Source organism: Eleginops maclovinus, chromosome 4, assembly GCF_036324505.1.
Source record: "Eleginops maclovinus isolate JMC-PN-2008 ecotype Puerto Natales chromosome 4, JC_Emac_rtc_rv5, whole genome shotgun sequence".
NCBI classification, from domain to species: Eukaryota; Metazoa; Chordata; class Actinopteri; order Perciformes; family Eleginopidae; genus Eleginops; species Eleginops maclovinus.
The window spans coordinates 14218567-14239594 of NC_086352.1; the positions used below are offsets into that span (position 1 = coordinate 14218567).

Below are 21028 nucleotides of genomic sequence, written 5' to 3' on the forward strand. Positions count from 1 at the left end.
ATGTATGTATTTTGTGTTTTCTTCTAACCTACTTGAATCATGCAGTTCCTTTTATGATATCAGTCATTACAAGATTCAAGTTGTCTGTGAACATCACAGTGGAGAGGTTACCACTGAGGGGGATGCTTATCACCAGATAGGCCTACTACCAAGTTGCCTATGGTTTAACAAAAATGGTATTGTAGGCTATATAAAAAGCTAAACACGACGACTACACACACATATTGGAAAAAAGCTACAATTTAAAGTGTGCTCATTGGAGTCTGGGAAAATAGGGCTGTACATATTTGTTTTTAAGGTGATAATTAATCTGACTCTCGGGGATCGTCGGATATGCTACCAACTGTCGGAATTAGCCACTAGCTATAGGCTATGCGCCTAAAAAACAGTTACTTCTTTTGTTCTTCTTCATACTACTAGTGTACTCCAGGGTTTTGGAAACGAGAGCAAAAACTGTCTCTGCCCAAGGGAGTAACAGGTGTGAAAAATCCCTGAAGACTTCAACATCAGGGCCGGGACAGCTAACGTGTTAGCGGCTAGTGTGTTAGCAGCTAATGTTAGCCAGGTGAGTTAACAACCTTTTTTGATGGATGGGGGTTTGCAGAGGTGAACATTTTTATTTATGTTTTGTAGGAAATGTTCTTTTATTCGAAGCCCAGGAGTCGATTTAAAAGAAAACGAAGTGAAGCTCCTCATGAAAGTTTAAAAGGAGTATTTAATAAAAGGATGCAGCAGTAGGTTTTACAAAAGTTTCACAGCTGTGGCTCAATAGCCCGGTACAAGCGTCCACAGGCCGCTGACTGAGTGGAGCTCATCAGTAGTTACTGACAGGCGGTCCGGAACAAACGAGAGCTCGATTTCACAATACAAACATGTTTTATAGAACCATCCCTTTCCGGCCATAAAATAAACAACTTCGAAATAACACGTGCTCCGGTCTCGTGCTCTAATTGGTTGTTAGCGGGGGGCTGGATCCTGTTGGCCGCTTGTCACATGGGGTTCTCCAGACTCTTCTATAGGCTGACGTCGTCGGGGGTGGGTCCTCTTATTACGTCACCGTCGCCATCTTGTTAGTGATGTCCTGAAGCTCTCACCTACGATATTCTATTATGCAATCCTTCTGATGTTTATCCGGTTATTAAACACGCAATAGTATCATTGCAGCACCAATGAGTGAGAGGTAGAGGCGGTGTGTTTAGTATGTAACTCCACCCGTCCTTCTCTCTCTACTCATATATACAATACAATATTAGCTATATGCTAACTGAGGCTAAAAACAACACACACAACGACAAATATGATCCGTCCTGAAACAGGGAATTATCTTTTAATGTTCTGTTTCAATATATTGATTATTTCTAACAGTTTTTACCTCTGACTGTTTGCTTTCATCTGTAATCTATAGTGTGACCATATTTTGATTTCCAAAAAAGAGGACACTCGGCCGGGCCTAGAGACACAAATTTAGACAGGCTTCTCAGAGATTAATGAACCTGCTTTATTATGCCTCAATGGTACAAAAAAAATGTATGTAATAAAATAAAATAAAATCTGTAACAGCCTGTAACAAAATGATAACTCTCTTTTCAAATAAATAAATAAAAAATATGAAATAATGTTCTAAACACCTCTTCTGTGTTAGAAAATCCAGCTTCAACAAAATATCCCTTTTCAATGTAATAAAATAAATAATAAAACAGTCTCACAAATATACTAACTCAACAAACAAAAAGGATATATACTTTTAATCCTTAGTTGTCTTCTTCATCCTGCTTTTCTTCTTCCTCCTCCTTGTCTGCCCATCCATATTTTGCTGTAGAGCTGATCTTTCCCAGCAGTTTTTGGTTGCTCAAAAAATAAGCATAAAAGTCTTTGCGAGAAGTGTCTTTTAAATTGTACTGCACTAATAGAATCCCCTTCAGTAACTCAACAGACAGCTGGTTCCTCTCCTTGGTCCACTGGCTTTGCATCAGTGAGAAAACCCTCTCAACATTTGCATTGTGAGAGGGAAGTGCAAAGACAAACTGTGCAATCTTAGCTCTGAGTAACATGCAATGCTTTTTGCCTTCTCAAAATATTTGGTCCACTTCTGGTGCACCTGCAGGCCACTGAACTCCTCATCACTGTTGCACCTTTCTGTGAATTTCATCAGATTGGTGACCTGGTCAAAACACTTCCATGGGAGTCATCCACTTCTCCAGATACTCCAGACATGCACTGTATAGGTCTTGCACATCAGCACAGAACTGGTCACAGCCCTTACCAAGTCCATCTTTGCGCTTTTGTGCCAGTAGTCCCTTAACTTTAAGGGACATGAAGTTGTTGCTCTTGTGTTGAATAAGAATGGTGTGGATATTGTTCAATATTTTCTTCACCTCCATAATGGACATGTTCTCATGTTCCATTTCTTGAATGTGGGTGTGGAACACAGACATGAGTGAGTGCATGTGCCAGAGGTAGATCTCAGCGAAGTCGTTTTCAAAAAACTTCTTGAGTACTATGGGTGGCTTTTGCTGGGACAGAAAATATGCCTTTAAAGCTGGAAACATCTGTATCATCCTCTCAATCCTTGGGAACAATGACAGCCATCTTGTCTTGCTGTGAGAGAGCATCTTTCTGTAATCAATCTCAACAAAATCACAGTACTCCTTCAGGCTCTCTCAGTGCGCACAGTGTAGATGTGGAAGTACTGGTAGATTTTGAACATGATATTCTCAAGGTCAACTTCTATTGTGTCTTCCCCATGATTAGCACAATTATTCAATATGTGTGCTGGGCAACCCACACCGATTAGAGTCTTGTTCTGCAGCAACTTCTTCAAATTTGCAAACACATTCTTTCCTGCTTCATCACGTTGGATTCCTCCAAAATATGTGTTGTCGCTAGTAAATGCAATACATTTTTCAGACAAATTGTTTTTTGCCAGTGTTTCAGTGAAATATTGTGCGATGGTTTCTGCTAGGTGTCTTTAACCTCAATCGATTTTATTTGCGCTCCACCCTTCTTCCAGTCAAAACACTGGATTATGATGGGGAATATTTTCACTGCTCCATGGTTACTCCCATCTGTAGAAACACCACAGTAGCCTACTGGATTTCTTTGAGTGCTTCAGCAGCGACTTCAACAGAGTGGGGCGCTATAACACCATTGACAATGGATTCGGTCTTAGTGCGAGCGCTACTAAACCTTTTAGCGATGTCAGAATCTGGAAATGCCTTTTTTTTTAGCAAGGTACTGGTGCAATCCATGGACCTGTAGCTGTTGTGGTGTTTCACAGTATGAAATGCCGTCGCACCTTCCGCTGCATTTACAGCATCCTCTGTTTTCCCAGGTCTAACAAAGAACTCAGTCAACTTTGCAGAAGAACTCTCACCTCGCACAGCTTTTTTATGTTTTTCGGTGTCCATGTGAGCTTTGAGATCTCCAGCACCTTTGTTAGACACTGAAACATATGTGCCAGCTTTGCACACGGTGCTCTTAGCTTCCCACTTGTCCCGACCGGGACGGTACGTGGACATTTTTATTATTTTTTTGCAGTTCATCTGTGAAGCTGCACTTTCGCTTCGGTATTTTGTGTTCAAAGCTGCTCCGCTGTCTGCTCTGCTCCCTCTGTGTGTGTGAGTCGCAGAGCCACAAGGCAGCCTCTCGGGAATTACGTCACGCAACAAAGTACCGTAGGATTCTGTGCAAAGCGCCAGTCAATTTAAGTACACGCTTAATGGTCCCATGAAAAACAGTGAAAACCGGACATTTTCATGAATTTATAACCCCCCCCCCGGAAAGAAGTGGACATGTCCGGGCAAAAGAGGACGTTTGCTCACCCTAGTTAATGTATGTTTCGCTTCATTGTGGATGTTCAATCTTGGGTTCATTGCAAGCTACAGTAGGCTACTTGACTTCTGTGGTCTGTTGGTTCTTGATAGTGCCATAAAATGCATACATCTGCCTTACATTTAACATCGTGTTGTTTCTGTATTTGTTTTTAAGCCCGGGACCTTTTCATTATCAATATTGCTTTGGACAACAGCTTAATGGAACTTTTTATTTAAGAGTACGTTTTTTGTGATTGAATACTTGAAGTAAAGGAATACTAGGAAAGTTTTGCTTTTCCTCCATTTTAACTGTGTAGACATAGGAGCTATGTAGTGTAAAAGAAACATAACTTTAAGAACACAGCCGTATAAACAAGGGTATGCCCAACTTCACAGCAATAAAAACCCCAAACATCAACACACATGGTAATGATCCCTAAGCTTGTGAAAATAGGACCGTTTTTAGTTTGCTTTTGAATGTGGGCACAGTTGTGGTCGACCTCCAGTTGTGAGGCATGCATTATCAATTAAGGTGTATAAATGACTTTTAACGGTGTGTTCATTGCTGGGTCTGATTTGGATGCTTGCTCGAATAAAGTCCACTCTATACTTACCTGGGCAGGTGGTATGTTTCAGGATGAAATGAGTGGGCAGCTTGCTGTGAGGCTGCTGTTTTAATGTTCCTGGTGTTCGTTTGCTACAGTTTAATTTAGTTTTATTGCCATGCCCCGGTTCCATTTTTGCATGTTTCAGTAAAGTTTTTGTTAATGAAAGCTGCGTTTTTTTGCACTACTTCTGCTTCATCGACCTTGATCTTCTTTTTAAAGCTTTCCAGTGCCTAACAGCCATGTAATTTACCCTTTATATGCGCTTGAAGGAAGAGCCATATTTTAGTTTAGTTTGAAACATAATGGACACTTAAGACATGATTCACACATCCAGTGACCATGATCTACATGTAGCTAGCTGGTGTATATCAACAGCACATTGTATTCCTTATGCTACAATGCCTAGTCCTTCCTTTCAATGCAGGACGCTCAGCAGTGTGCAGAAGGCCTTGAGATACAATAAGTATAAGAATAAGTAATAAGTAAGAATGTTGCATTTGTCGATTATTGTCACCCATTCGCAGTGCAGAGATCCTTCGTCAAATTAAAGTTACAGGTTGCTTTTTAAGAAGTTACCTGCAAGGAGATAACACTCCATTAACATTTTACGCAGGGGAGCTAATTATATTTCAGAAACAGGGCTTTTATCCACCAGCCAAAACACAAAGTGATGACATTTAGACAATTACTTTCTGTTGCCGCTGGCTCAGGCTAAGAAATATTGTGGGAATTAAAAGTCCATCCCAGATGATAGCCTGCTGTAGGTATAAAGGAAATAATAATGAAATAATGCGATTTGATACAAAAGATATCCACTTATTAAGAAACAACAGTTTTGATTGGTTAATTAATAAGAAACTGCTACCGGTGTGATTTGTAGGGACAGCTTTGGTGGCCCCTTCAGCACTTTTCTTTCTAATATATTTTCAGATCACTGTCACAAAGACAGCTTGACAGTCATTCGTACACCCTTCAGACAGAGACTTGAAACTGTATCAAACATAAAAGTACCAATGTCATTTTATGATGATTATATATGTGCATATATTTTAATCGCAACAGTTGATATCTTACTTTGTGTCATGAGATTTAACCGTATCTGTCCTTCTTCGTGGCTTAACTAAGCTTAATGGTATCTTAGTAGGGCATTTTTCATTTGTCTTGCAATTATAGTCCAATACAAGGCGTCTTACCCACTGGTGTCTGTGCGTGTGATCAAGCTTTGGGAGACAGATGGTCTTCACCGACGCTTTGTTTAACTGATTTGATATCTTCAAATTGTTGGGAGACGGTTTGGAACATGCTGACCTAGATTTTGGATATAGTTGAATGGCATGTACAGAATGTTTTTTTATATTAAAATAATTATATTTTCTGAACTAAGCAGACGGTATAGTCAAGCCTACAATTTTAGGGATTTAGTCAAATAAATATTAGGCTATATTACATATTAGATGATCTTTATATTGCCTAATGCTTTATGAGGTAGATTTGTGACCCATTTAAAAACAACTAGAACAAAAAGACTTGGCTGGCTGGAATAGACCGGACATTGATGGGTAAACTTCTCCGCAGACTGGACTAACGCAAGCAGTGCTGCCAATGTTTAGAGAACGCTCAGCTCATTGTGTTGTAATTCGTCAATATCATTAAACACATTATGTGACATAACAAAACATGTGCCCTGAGTTGGCTCGTCAGGCAACAAAGAAATGGCAAAAGTTGGATAGTCCTAGTCTGTGAACATGCCCCATAGGCTGCTTTGGTTGTGATCTACTGTGTCACACAACATGGGATAAAACGAGAAGTCTTCATCCATGAAGCTCATATTCCCTTGCGCAGATCAAATCAGGCCATTATCCTGCTGGTATCATGGAGTCTGGGGAGGCTCTAAGTGACTGTGATAAAACTGTAAACAAAAGTAAACCAGGCTGTAACTCATTATCAGGATAGAGGCTCCTGCATCTGCCTCTTGATAACATCACAGATTAAAGACATCACCACTCAGGGTTTAATCTTTGGCAGACAGTTGTAGATTTTACAGGAGAACTTTATCACCACGTGGTTTCCTGTCACAGAATTTCATTATTATTGGTTTCAATGGAGAGTTTTAGTATCGCATCAAAATGCTGTTTCAGGGGCCTTTTTCACACTGCCAAAAAACATATCTTGGGGAAACACTGAAATGCTATTATGTACTTATTATATTGGCCAATCGCCTAAAATGGGAAATGGCAATGGATTTTGGCATCATTGCAGGGATTCGGGCATGATTATCATTTTGGCATCAACCACGGTTGGCAGCACGAGTGAATCATTTTCCCTCTTGCGATTGTGTGTCTGCAACAAGGAAATCCATGATTTGTGTGAGGCGAATACCTCTGAAATCAACTCTCCTGCTCTCCTCTGTCTTTTCTGCCCCTGTCTTGGTTTCTCATTGTCTATCTCTGGTTGTCTGAATGAGGGCAGTGTATAGAGGTGGATATCTAACATGGCAGTAAGTAAGGGGAAGACTTCTGAAACACACACACACAGCTTTGTCCCCAATTGGAAACTAAATGACGGGAGTACTTCATTCTATTGCAGTGGTTTGAGCTAAAAGCTAATGTCGATTAGCCGTGAGCATGCTGATGTTTAACATGTATTAAGTTTACAATATCTACCAAGTCAGTGAAGGCTGTTACCATCGTATGTTTGCCAATTAGCACTAAACACGCCGCTGAGGTCGATGGTAATGGCATTAGTTTAGAAGGTATTGGAATCACTGTTGACCCAACTAAGATGCTAGATGTTTGAATGGAAAGTTTGAATGGCCGTACCAAGTTCTGTACAATGCCAAAACATCTCAAAGTGGCACTAGAGAAAGGGTCAGGGGGTCACCATAGTGATTTCATCCTGTTGGCACCATGGACATACTGTATGTTGAAAACCAACTATTTCTGTCAGGGTGAAAAAAGGTGATGGACCAATCGTCAGATATGTCACGAACATAGCTATCATGGAGCCATGCCCTACCATGATACCAAATGAGACCTGAAACGGGAGACAGGTAAAATACATGTCAATAGGTCGAAAAAGGTCAAATATGTCCGTACAAAGACGATGGATTAAATGTGACATCTAAGTCAACTGAGCCACAAACACAGCAGCCATGTGGGCAGCGCATCAGCGGCTGGCAGGTCTAACAAGTAAATTTGGATTGGAGCTTTTTCTGTGTGAAATCAATTTCAACACCTTTCAAAGATGTTTGTGTGTGTGTGTGTGTGTGTGTGTGTGTGTGTGTGTGTGTGTGTGTGTGTGTGTGTGTGTGTGTGTGTGTGTGTGTGTGTGTGTGTGTATGTGCGCGCATGCATGCACCATGTGGGTGTCAGGAATCTGCGGAGGTTATTACGACCTACACACACAGGTGTCAGATCCTGGGGTTTGTGATGGCAGTCCTCAGTAATAGAATCTGAAGAGACAGAGACACAGAGATTTAACGCCTTCGTTCTCTGGTGCTTTATAAAACCTGGAATTACATTTTGACCAAAGAATGGCCTTTTTAAAAAATGGTGTCTCCTGTAGAGTCTGTTCCTTTTTCTCCCCATTCTTCGATTTGAGTTCCTCTTCAGGAATGATAACGTCTTCAGTCCTGCATCTAACACCTATTTGTACAATGGAGGCAGCCTTAGCCTCTGCACCCCGTCTGCCATTATGTTCTTCTTTTAAGTTACCTTGGGAATATGATAACCAAGTATACCTTTTATTTGTTACTATGATAAATAACGACGAAACAAAACCATCTGAATACTGAGAGCAAATCTCAAAGGTGTAGTGCACTCTGTTTTGGTACAGTAACATCTGATGTTACATGTCCTTGTGTCATTTCTGACATGACCTAGTGACACTACCTACATTGCTCGATTCCGGCTGCAAAAACTAAAAAGGTATGTTTCTATTTGAAAACCATTACATATTTTGGCTAGTACATTTTTTAAAGAACATTTTCTTGCCATTGGAACTTGATGTGGATTGACTAGTCCTTCAATAATATTAACGGTTGTTCCTAGCTTAAAGCAATCCTGGTAGAGATTATGTGCCATGGTCAGGATCATAAATTCAGGCATTCAGCTAAAAGTTGGTCTCCTTCGTGTGCACCACCATGGAGGGCCTTGATGCAACTGCTAACATGGCTTTGGCATGGCTGGTCACCTGTGCATCAAACAGAGAACCCTAATTATGTTTTCAAAGGAAGTGGCACAGTGGTTAGTTCCCCCACCTCCCAGTAGGCTTTGCATGTTATTTTCATGCTTATATGAGCCTTCACGTCCTCCTACCACTCCTGCTCCGAGCACAAGCTGTTCAGGTGGGTGTGAGACAGCAGGTTCTAAATTGCCATGAATGTTTGGTAGTGGTTGTGGAGCTCCTGTGCTCGTCCTGTTATGGACTGGGAGCCTTTCATGGTGTTTGTGTGCGTTTTGTCCAGTGTATGGAGGGACAGACTCCACTGATATGCAACTAGGTGTAGAAAATGAATAAATGGATTTACAGACGCCAGAGCTACTTTCATCTGTCCTGTATCTGTCCGACAGTGATGAAATGAGAAGGCATATTGTCAAATGATTCTTATTTTATTCCTTTCTGCACTGTTTGACAGCAGTCAATACGTTTTTGCCACTTACAGTTACACACTGTTGAGCCTGTCAGCAGCAGGTAGCTAGAGTGGGAGGGATTATCATCTGATATAGTTCACTGAGTTGGATTCAGCTTTGCAAAAGCTTGGAGTCAAACTGAAATGGTGCACAGTGAAAATGATTTTTCTAAGATCAAGGGTTTCATTTCAACTTTGGGACACAAACTTGTGATCAGAGGAGAGTTTTTGTTCCATGTGAACCCAAAGAAAGATCATAAAAAAAAAGATCTTTGGCTAACTGATCTACGGTATCAAAATATTGATAAGAATATGAAGTATGTTAATATGTTGTGATCAGAATACACACAATAATTAAAAGCAAAGGGAGTCTATGGTCGAATCAAGTCATAAATGAGTTAGTTATTAAGTAAATAATGCTGTTCTCTATGTCAACCACAATCCAGTTGGAAGTGTATTTTTTTTCAGCTCCACAGCTGGTGATAAATGAATACCTGTGTGTTATACTGTGCGTAGAGGCCTCTGTAGCTACCCCATAATAATTTGAATTTATAATGGCATGCTTATCAAATTTGGATCAGTTATGCTGTTTAATTGAATATTGACAGCTCAATGTACTAATTTCCAGTCTTTGCTTGGATTTATTTGAGTAAAATCCACATATTTTCTATGAATACTATAAGAAAATAATACAAAAACCAGTATAACACTGTGGGGTGCTGAAAATGGCACTGTGTACCGGCAATCTTTCAGCTGTCAGTGCTAGTAGCTACAGTTGATACCAAACAAAACAACAATATATCCCACCGACTCGAGTATCAAAAATATATATGGCAGATATTTGAGCTGCAACAGGCGGTAGCAACCATAACACACATTTTATACCTGCTCTACTGGAGTGTGTTGTTCAAACTTGTGGCTGCATGAGCAACTACCAGAATCCCCCTCTTAGCTCAACAAATATTATCAATTCAGTATGCCAATACAGCGAGTAAAATATGCTGACGAGGGGGAGGGGGGGGGAGATTATAAGGTGAAGGAAGAATAGAAAGAGGTGCATGAACACACACAGAAGGAGATGAAGCATGTTTGGCTCTTGGTGCTCTAGTAACTAAAGCAGCTGTCAGTATCACCTGATGTACACTACACACACACACACACACACACACACACACACACACACACACACACACACACACACACACACACACACACTGAAACACAACATCTCTTTAATTATTGTGGCTCCCTGAGCATAATGATAATGCTCCTCTTGCTGGTTCATGCCTTTGATTTGAAACTAGGACATAAGACACACAGAGAAACAAAAACAAACATAATGCTAACAGAACCCACATGTTTTAATCCATCTCTGTTGTGTAGGATGGTGTGCGGGTGTGAAATCACCATACCTGGAATATAGGCTATAGGTTTTGGTCCTTTCATTTTCTTAGAAAACTCTTTGCAACAAAGCGGCACTGTTTAAAGGGTATAACGAGCTAACGTTTATCAGGATTCAACGCTACTGCAAAGAATAAACCACTAAGAAACGTATAGTTGAATTTAAACCTCTATGCAAATGTCTATCAAAACGGTTTTGTCTTTTAATGGCTGAGATGATTATCATCATTCAATTGAATTATTGCCTGGACCTTCACTTTACTCTAAATTACATCTGCCCAAATGCAATTACTGCAGTACATTTTAAATATATGGGTTTTGTATTTAAATCTGAGCACTGTGCCTTTTGGCCAGAATCTATGCGGTTGAACAAGGCAGTGTATGTGTTTGCAATATTTTGAGCCCCCCACTCCAGAAAGAAAAACAACAATGTGGCTCTTTTTTTCTACAATTTCAAGGCCGGAGCACTCAAATCAAACACAACCCATACACATTCAATACACGCTTTACAACACGTTTCAATTATGCTCAGGCCCGCTGAGCATGTAGCTTAGTACTGAGGTTGAAATGTCCGAACATAGCCAAGGACTTGCTCTGTACAATTTTATTGCAGCTTTTTGAGGTCTTCCGCTCTTTGTGTATATGAAAGAAAAGCGAATAACGGGTACGGTTGAGTGCATAGCTGACCCTCATAATACTAGAGAGAGCAGAAAAGTGTTTGTTTGTGTGTGTCCGTGTGTGTGTGTGTGTGTGTGTGAGTGTGTTTGTGTGTGGAGGGGTTGTGTGGTTCTTGACAATGATTTGCCATGACAGGGAAGGTGTACGGGCCTGCTGCCAGGAGCAACAGTCTCCTGCTACCACACACGCACACACACACACACACACACACACACACACACACACACACACACACACACACACACACACACACACACACACACACACACACACACACACACACACACACACACACACACACACACACACACACACTAAATATAGTATGTAGAGTTCCATCACATCTTCAATACACAAACATGTCTTGGTCTTTATGTTAAAACTGACCTTACTCTGTGAGTGTGCTGTTATTTTTTCACAATGGATGCTCGTTCTCTCCCTCTTTGTCTTTCTCTCTTCCTTTAATTTCTCTGTGTCTATTTTTCCTGAAGGTTAATGTTATTATTTGATTAATTACATTTTCTATAATGTTAGCATGGCGTTTTCTTTCAGATGAGGCCTCTGCTATAAAACACGTATTTTCTGCCCCTGGTAGTAAGTGTGAAGTATCTGGTATTTTGGGATTATTAATTATTATTATTATTATTATTAATAACTACGGCAGACCTGGGTTGTTGTTTGAGTTGTTTTTGCATTTGCACGGTGAAGTATTTTGCTTTTTCTAAGAAGCCCATTTAATTAATTGGGTTAGATAAACATAGATATTATTTAAATGATGTTTAAAAAAACATTCTAATACTTTTGGCCATACAACCCACTTCTATAAAGCAGGTGTGCAATTCTATAGTTAGCTTTCATTTTAAAGTATCATAAAAATCAAAGACAAACCAGACCAGAGCAATATATTTAAGTTATTCACGGATCTGACCTGCTTCTGCTAAGGTGAACTTGAGTATATCTGAAAGATCTTAGAAGTTTTGGATGCAGAGAGAAAAATGTGGACAGCAACAGGTTAAAATGTTCAAAGGAAATAAATTGATTTAATATTGTGAGAAAAAGCAGATCAGAGAGAGGGGAGACAACCCAGAGGCTTTTATCTCAAATGTTGTAATTTCTTGTTTTTTATTGGTTAGATTCAAAGAGGTGTAAGATTAAAGAGAGGAAAGAGACAGAATGACATTGACCATGAAAGAGCCTCAAAACGTAAGCTTTGTTAATACATGAAGCGCACCTCAATGATTCACCAAGCGTGTACTGAAGGCTGAAACATAATGCAGTGAGTGACAGCACAGTGTTGCACAGTCCTTCTCATTACTCTGCTACTGGGCACTTTGATCCTCAGGACCTATGGGGCTAGAGTCCTCTCCTCTAATTGTAAGGTCACAACCACTGTACTCTCAAGCATGCATATTTAACACACCTCCATGCAGCTGTAACAGCTCTCTGCTGGACTCACTTTACAAATAAAAGAGGCTTGATTTGATCCGAGGGAATGTTGACCTCTAATACTCTTCTTACTGAACCAGTCTGCCACCATTCTCACAAAAGTGACTTCAAGACAATTACAGTCATAATGTTTCCTGAACTTAAATCACAGGTTGGTCTGTGTGTTTCTTTAAGTAGTGTACCAATGTTTTATCTTAAATATGATCTTATGTTTTTTTATTGGGGGGGGGGGGGGGCATCATGAAGGAATTATGCTTAGGGCACCAAAATGGCTAGCAGCGGCACTGAATATGATCTTAAAAAATGGACAATTACAGTGTAAGCTATTCATGTTGTTGATCATTTGAGATGTTTCAGATCAGTGTTACCCTACGTGGTTTCATTGTGTAATTCAACTTACTTACTTCAACCACTGATATTTGTTTACCAGGTATCTAAAGTACAATAGGGAGGACACTTGTCACTTGTGGAGCAATGGACTGGGGCGATAGAGAGCCCACTGAGGGAGATGAGTGATTGATGATAGGAGAGGATGGTGAGTTCAAGGCGTCTGACACTGAGACTGCTGATGGTATGCCGTCCCCTGGCAGTGTTGGGGGCAGTGGGTTCTTTCAACCTTGATGGCTGAATTTCTACCTCACCTTCTGCAAACAGTTTTGGTAACTATAATTAACCTGATTGCAAATGAGAAAATGTATTTAGGTATTGGTATTTGTGTATGACTTGTCATGCATTTGTAGAAATCACTGTAAAAGGATGTTGTCCTTATGACAGTGGTGCCAGATCTCATAGGGAAAACATTGGTGCACTTGTTGAATGGTTTAAGATAAATACATATAATGTTGCCCAACCTCCTCGGTAGACTCTTATTATCACATGCTCATGTGTTTTGGATGTTTTTTTTTAAATGTTATAATATCTTTATGACATTGTTCAAATACAACACAAAACAGAACAGCTCAGACATGACATGATGAGTAAGGTGCATAGATAAGAATAAGAAATACAAAACACTGAACAATACAGCGATCCCAAACTCTACCATTCGAGGGATAGAGGCAACAACAGAATGAAGTTACATAGTAATAATTATTAAAAATAAATACAGATGAATGTATACAGGGGTAACAAGCTTACAGAATGAAGGAGGAAACCATAATATGGAGGATGACAGTGTTGGTCCAAAATAGTCCAATATAAGGGAACCAAACTTTCTGGAAAGCGTCCGCTAAAGAGTGAAGCATACATGAGATGTATTCGGTGTGGATGTTAAATATTTATAATCAATGTCACAGGTAATTGTATAAATGAGAGCGCTGTGCATGTTTTACTCTAAAATGAGGTGGAGTAGAAGTGAAAACTGGCCTAAAGTACTCAGAATGTACCTGCCTACAGTAATTGAGAACATACCAAGTTACATTCACCACTAAAGGCTGTAGAAACATTTCTGGAGTACCTGAAAATTATGCATGGTATTAAAATCAAGAAATGAATGAATGCTCCAGATTTTTGGCTGTGCTGCTTGCAGCTGATGGCTTCTGAGCCACGGTGCAATTTGAATTTGAAGTGGTTGATTACGATGTGGCTTTTTCCTCTGAATCTGCCCCTTAGCCTGAGGAGGTGCAGACACCTGTTCCCCGTGCCTCGGAAGCTCAACGCAAAAAGTCAGGAGGAACATGTGATGCATGGAGCAGACAGGTGAGGCCAACCCGGTGTGCTGCCTTCACAAAATAATAATCTCAGGGAGACAGCTGGCCAGCCACACATCAAATCAAAAATGAAAATTGCCAGCAGACTCGACAGCTTCTTTTGTCTGTGTGACTTCGGCATGTTGACACACATCGGGGACTGCACTGTTTCTAAGGAGCTCAAAATTCCTCTGCATGCTGTTTGTGAGGAAATCAGGTTCAGTATTTGTGACGCATAAGAATGCATTCTGCAGCACAGATGAGCAAAAGCATAAACAAGTTGTTCATGTTTTAATGATACACTCTCTCCATCTTTCTACCTTCCTTTCTCTGTGTCTTCTGACAGCTGCGGCCTCTCTTCTTTTATCCCAGGTTTTCTCAGCCAACCAAAGTCAGTGAAGCAACTGTTGGGGCTCCTGCTTGTTGGCACCTTGCCAGTTCCACCACTTCTAGCTCTGAATTGTTTTTTTATATGTCTATGTTTGGTGTGTGTGACAAACAGAAAGAGAGAAATGAAAGAGTGAGCTCGTGCACACGATAAAGAGAGGGCAGGAGACGTGCAAAGTGTTGATGTGAGTATGTCTGGCTGTCTGGGTGGGTGTGCCTGTGAAGCCGCAAAATCATTTAAATTGGGAAAGGAATGCAGGAATGCTCGCTAGTGATTCTGATCGGAGCCAAATTTGTCTGTCAGAAAAGTCCCCAACCAGCCTCCTTGCAATTTCACAGTGATTGGAGAAGGAGTGAAAAAAGGAGAGGGAGGAGAGACTGACAAAGAGAAGAAATTGAGGAAGAAAGGAGAGTAGAAATGAATAGAAAGCAGAGAGATCTGGGTTATAGGGACGTAGCGATGGAGACAGAGGATGCTAATAATGACTGTATTTCGTTAGTTATTTAGTAATTCAGCCGTGGGTGAGAATAACAGTGTTGTCAGATGAGTCTTCCACCTTTTTTAAATAACTCAGCTTTCCAGGAATCAGCAACTGAAGTTAAAATCACACATCATTGTCTCCTTCACAGATTCTATTCAAACTACCACCATTTCTAAGCTGCGCTATTTGAGTCATTTTCTCCGCTCAATCTCTCCCGCTTCCACAGAGGGCAGTGTAACACTGGCTTAGACAGATGAGTCACATTCATAAATGTGAGCAATTTCAGTCATCCTAACTTTCATGTCTGTGAGGTGATAGGAAGACGATGGCTTGCACATCCTTCTGTATATATTTTTTAAAGACAACAAAATCCTGTATGACCCCTCCCACCTTGGCCCTGAGAGAAAAGCAGATTCTCTTTTGTTTGTTTGTCTTTTTTCAGTCCAGAAGGTGATTACACAGTGCTGTCACAAACAATGCCTCCGGATTTGATGCATGTAAGGGCTCACAGTGTCCCAGCAGAGTGGCATTAGGGCTGCAGAGTGGAATGGCAACTAGGTGCAGTGTGCCTGGACCAGAGATCCAGGGTTTAAGTCCCCGTGTTGACAAGCATCCGCCCTGCTGAAGCCTCCAACAGCCAGACTGTGAGTCACTACGAGCTCCAGGGGAGCTGCTGTGTAGTGCAGCTACCTGACTTCCCTGCAGAGCGAGAGGCATGTTTCCCTGCAATGCATCACTTAATATCACTAGAAATATACCAGATGTGAACAATAAGCTTACCTCCTTGTTAAAATTTGTCATTTTCCACAGCCTTTAAGTTTACAGAATTTATTTTCAGCATGTGTGGATAAAACCCACAGGTGGTTTATCACAAATATCTGGCATATAAAGAAAACTTGTGCAGGAACAGGATTAATAATTACAGCATGGATCTAATCTACTCTCATTCAGCTACAACTTTAACTAATAACCCAGCTAGAAAGTTCTTACAGATGGAGCTACAGGACATGTAAAGGCAGCCCAACCTCTTTATATAGATTTCTCCTCTCTTGATACTGTTCACATATTTGTCTCACTTCATTTGTATTGCACAGGAAAACATCCCAGTGGTAGGATGAGGGCACAGCAGAGGATCATTTGGATCATTTAGTCTTGATCTGACACCAGTCTGAGGGGAAATCCTAACCAGAATTTAGACTAGTCCAATGGTCAGCAAAGATTATTTGGGTTGACAAATCCAATCTGTAGCGCTCCGATCGATGAGCACACACCTGGCCGCTGTGTTGACTATGTCCATTTTCTGATTGGTGTGAGAGCTCCTGTGAGAGGTGTTGACATGGTTGACGGATCGGGAATAAGCAGGGTTTCTTGTGTTTGAATAAGGTGAGTGACATCCAGCTGTGAGGTTGTTTCGACACAAAAATGATTTATTGATGATCAATTTAAAAATGAGCACCGATTTTAGAATCCCAAGGTAAAAAGCTACCCAACTTTTTGCTTTTCTCTCTCTTCTCCTCTCCTGCTTGTTTCCATCTTCCTCCCTACTTCCCCTTTTGCCTCTAAAACCTTTTTCTCCCCCCTGTATTTTTCTCTCTCTCTTCACTCTCAACTTCATTTCCCTCCCTCTCTGCAATACCTTCACCTGCCTTACCTTCCTCCTATAGCTGTCCCCTTCACAGTGAGCGAAAGAAATGATCATCTGTGTTGCAACAGCGAAACAATCTTGCATAATAACACCCTGCTTGTTTCTCCTCTGTCACTCTGTCCTTTCCTCTCTCACCTCCTTCCCTTGGCCTTGTTGCTCATATCCCTCCTCTCATAGGCACATGTCTCCTCCCCTCTCTTCTAGGCAGAAAATCAGCAGTAATCAATACCACCATCAGTGTAATTGCCAGCATTTGGCCCCACAATGCAAATTAGGAGTATAATATGTGTATGTACATGTGAGGATCAGAGCAGTGTTTTAAAAAGTGGCTGTGTCAGTGCACACCCACAAAATGTCTCTGCTCCTACTTTATCTCATTGTTTGAAGAGCGCTGCTTTAATTAGGACAGGTCTCTCTCTCTGTGTGTGTGTGTGTGTGTGTGTGTGTGTGTGTGTGTGTGTGTGTGTTTTTTTTTCAAAAGTGAGAAACAGTGCGAGTGTACGGGTATGTTACCACACTGCCCCCATGTGGAGGACTATAGAAGAGCACATATTCTACAGTCTTGTTTCTCCACACACCCACACACTCCAATGACACGGTGTTATATTTGGAAACACAATTTCATGCTATCAGTACTGGCTAGCTATTCCATTTAGATAGCAGCCGTCTATATGTGTGTGTGTGTGTGTGTGTGTGTGTGTGCTAATGATGGTGCGTGTGGCTGATGTGTCTCTATGTATGCATCTGTTAGTGTGTCTGAGAGCACAGGCCATCTGAGCATTTCATAGAGGAGTCTTTTTTTTTCTTCCAAAATGTATAAAAATAAAAGTACGTTGTCATGGTAACGTTTGGATGCTCAGTAATTATGTTGATTAAAAATGTGAAAATTAATTAAAAAGTCAGGAAAATGATCTGGGAGCAGATGATCAGAGAAACATCAAAAACATGATTCAGATCTCTTTCCTTCCCTCCCCCTGCTCTCTCTAATACACACAAGTTTGATCCTCCAGTCGCACTTCAGAAGTCCTTTAATGCCACGCAACACTGAATTATCTACGTCCATCTCTCACACACTTTGTCTATAGTTCTTCCTTTCACACTCATTTCGTGACTTCATTAGATTTGTCTCCATGTCCAAAAAAACATACAACAGCAGCAAGGGCAAAAATAACCTACATTCAGCTTCTAACACTCTAACAGCACCCCTCTTTCATTCATTAATCAGCTCATTCTCAACTCGTTAACAAGCTCGACTTGTATCATAGCACCAGAGCAGACACATCAGCAGCACAAGTAACACACACCAGCAATGTCGCAGCTCTCCATTACTCCAGTTCTCTGACAATCCTTCTTTCTCTCTGACAGAATGAATAAACAGGCTCTGCAAAGTGTAATCTCTTTCTTTTATTAGCAACAGCAAACACAAAAACAATGAAGTTTCCCTCCCCCCCCCCCCCCCCTCCTTCCTCTCCGTCTGCTCCTCTCCTCTCATCAGCTTTAATGAACCACAAATCTCATCAGCCATCTTTTCATCAGCTCTGCCATCACTACTTCCTGCACTTTAAACCTGGCTGAATAATTATCGCATGGCTGTTGGCTAATGACCACGAGGATTGTACATAATGGATATTTATCTGTAGGGAAGAAAACAAGTAGATGTTCTGAAGAAAGTATGTGTAATGGAAATGTTGTTGTGAAAGTCTTCAGTGTTGGTGTGACTGTGCTGCTCCTCGGCTCTGGTTTACTCAGTAGTGATTCACTGCCAGCTGATCTTCAGCGTGTTCAGTATATCTCACCATGGTGATGTCACGGAGGACATTGTTATATATTTGCAGTCATCAGTTGAGAGAGGTTGGAGCATAATGTACACTCTGACTTATATCTCTCTGTACCTGTGTAAACAAGTCATTTGTGACAGTTATTATTATGTCTTAAGGAAGGTACGAACTAAATAGTGTCAACATTCATCTCGTTGGATGTAGCAGTGACTTGGAGCTCGGGTGCCAGTGATGATTTGTGCATCAAAATCCTGCAAGAAGGATTATGGGCGAGAGATTTTTCTGAATCAGTTTCCTGACTGAGACCGAGCCAAACCATTGATCGAATGCGAAGCAGGGCCACGACTTGTCTTGGCCCAGTCTTCAAAGGGTGGTGGTAGTGGTGGGAAGGGAGTGTGAGAGGGGAATAAAAAAATGATACCAAGAGCCTTATAATGCACAATGTGTTGCAAGACACAGAAAAATGCCAGCATGATTGAATCATTTATTTTCAGCAGGATACTGATGAGGTCCTTTTGAAGCTTTTCCTTATCATGTTGTTGTAGTGTAGCTGTAGTGGTGAAGCTTTCTGAGCAGACGTGTCCATGGTGCGGACCAACAACTTACTACATAATGTGTCTGTTCACCATAGTCTATGCATGAACATTTATCAGTTCTTAGCCAAATCAAAATGAAATGTTTAGTTGTTTTGTTTGCCGACAGGGCTTCCTGCTTCATTTACATTCTTTAAAAACACATTGCTGGTTGATGTGGCCAGGGAAAGGAAAGTTTGGGGCTCTCTGCTGGAGCTGTTACCTCCGTGACCCTGACGGAAAAGCGGGAGAAGATGGATGGATGGAAAAACACATTTCCAACAAGAATTTAAAGAAATTCCAACTTTATTCAAGTTTCATTTCAGTTTAATTCAATCAATTTAGTCATTTCAAATCAAGTCCTGATGTGATGTTTTTTAAAATGTTATGATTTCAGCCTTTCTGTTTTCTTACAGGGATATCACAGTAGTACATTTTTTTTTTTTTTGCTTTAACAGTAATTATTTCTTTAGCTATCAGGGTTTTTTCAGGGTAATTCAACAAGTGTGTTGGCTTTCATTTGAAGCTTTGAATATTAGTCCAGACAGACTGAATTTGTTTACATGTGCACCGGTGTGTGAATATATGTCTTCCTTCTTTATGGTCGTCATGCTTTCTACTTCCTCCTGGTAGGAGTGGGACTCTTCACTCCTCTTCCAGCTTTAGGAGGGGCGGGGCTAGGACTGGAGGGGGCGGGGCTTGGAGGAGGCTGGGCTACCTTGGGCTGCGGGATCTCAATGGGGAGTTTAGGAGGGATCATTGTTTTAGGGGTCAGAGTTGGTTTGGCCTCGGGCATTTTCTCTCCATGACGGTACACACTGACCTGTAGGGAGAGAGAGAAATGATGCTAGTAATATTTAAACATTCGGCATACATGGATTTGCTCTACTGAATGAACTTAGAAAGTCTGAAACGGCTTCACCTTTCATGCATTGCACCATATTTTAATACACAATGTTGCGCCATAAGTCAATAATATTCTTGGACATGATTTTTTTCCTGTAAACAAAAGTGTGAGATTAAAATATCTATCCTGTTGAGTCCTGATGAAAAGACAAGATTTGTGCCACAGATGGTCGGTATATCCAGTCGTTTGTGTTACACAGCAGAGACACTCACCACTATGTCCACAGACTCCCCTCCATATTTGTTCTGGACAATCATGGTATATTTGCCAGAGTCCTCCATGGTAACACCTTTGATCGTCAGACTGGCAAACCTGCCCTGGTCTATGGAGACCACGTACTGAAATACAAAATCAAAGGTTAAAGAAATGAGGAAGCCAGCATGAGTTCAGCTTGGTTTTTAAATGCCCATCCCTTTCAGTTTGGTTTGAAATCTATTTATGTTTCTGTCGGCAGCAGCTTTGATTACAACCTCGCTATGGCAAAAGCTGCTAGAAGGGATGGTGGAGATGAGGACTAATGATCTATTTCAGTCTGTTGTCTATTATAACCTGCTTAACCCCGCTGGCTTAACCAGAATATGATGTATTAAATAACAATACAAACATATTCCATCCGTACTTGTTGAGACCACAATCTATTGATTTTTACAAGCCTTCCGAGTTCAAGTACACTTGTGTCGTTGTTCTTCAGACACTTGAGATTAATTAGTAGATTACTTGAATTATTCTGTCTTTCACCATGTGAGCAGTGCGGGTGAGAATAGAGTATTTAATTTCCCTCTCTCCAACAGCACCTGCCCATTCTATTGCAAGGTCTGGGCCTTTTTATGGATTGAATCAGACAAATTACATTCAAGAGAAACACTAGCCTTTAAAGGTGAGAAATTAAAAGCTCTACTGGCATAATCTTATAGACCTAAAAAAGATGTTTTCAAATTGATGGCCTTTTCTAATCAAAGTGTTATATATAATTAGATTACTGCCTTTAATTTAT

The 21028-nt window shown here is 40.8% G+C and overlaps 1 protein-coding gene across 1 annotated transcript in view; it reads right to left on the reverse strand.

Annotated features, from left to right (window-relative positions):
• Positions 1-19415: 19415 nt before the first annotated feature.
• myom2b (myomesin 2b) overlaps positions 19416-21028 on the reverse strand; it is a 28674-nt gene continuing 27061 nt past the window's right edge. Inside the window, exons 38-39 of the mRNA XM_063881972.1 lie at positions 20247-20372; positions 19416-19950 (exon numbers count right to left, since the gene is read on the reverse strand). Coding sequence (XP_063738042.1) covers positions 19744-19950; positions 20247-20372 — 333 coding nt within the window. The 3' untranslated portion in view covers positions 19416-19743. The remainder of the gene's footprint in view (positions 19951-20246; positions 20373-21028) is intronic.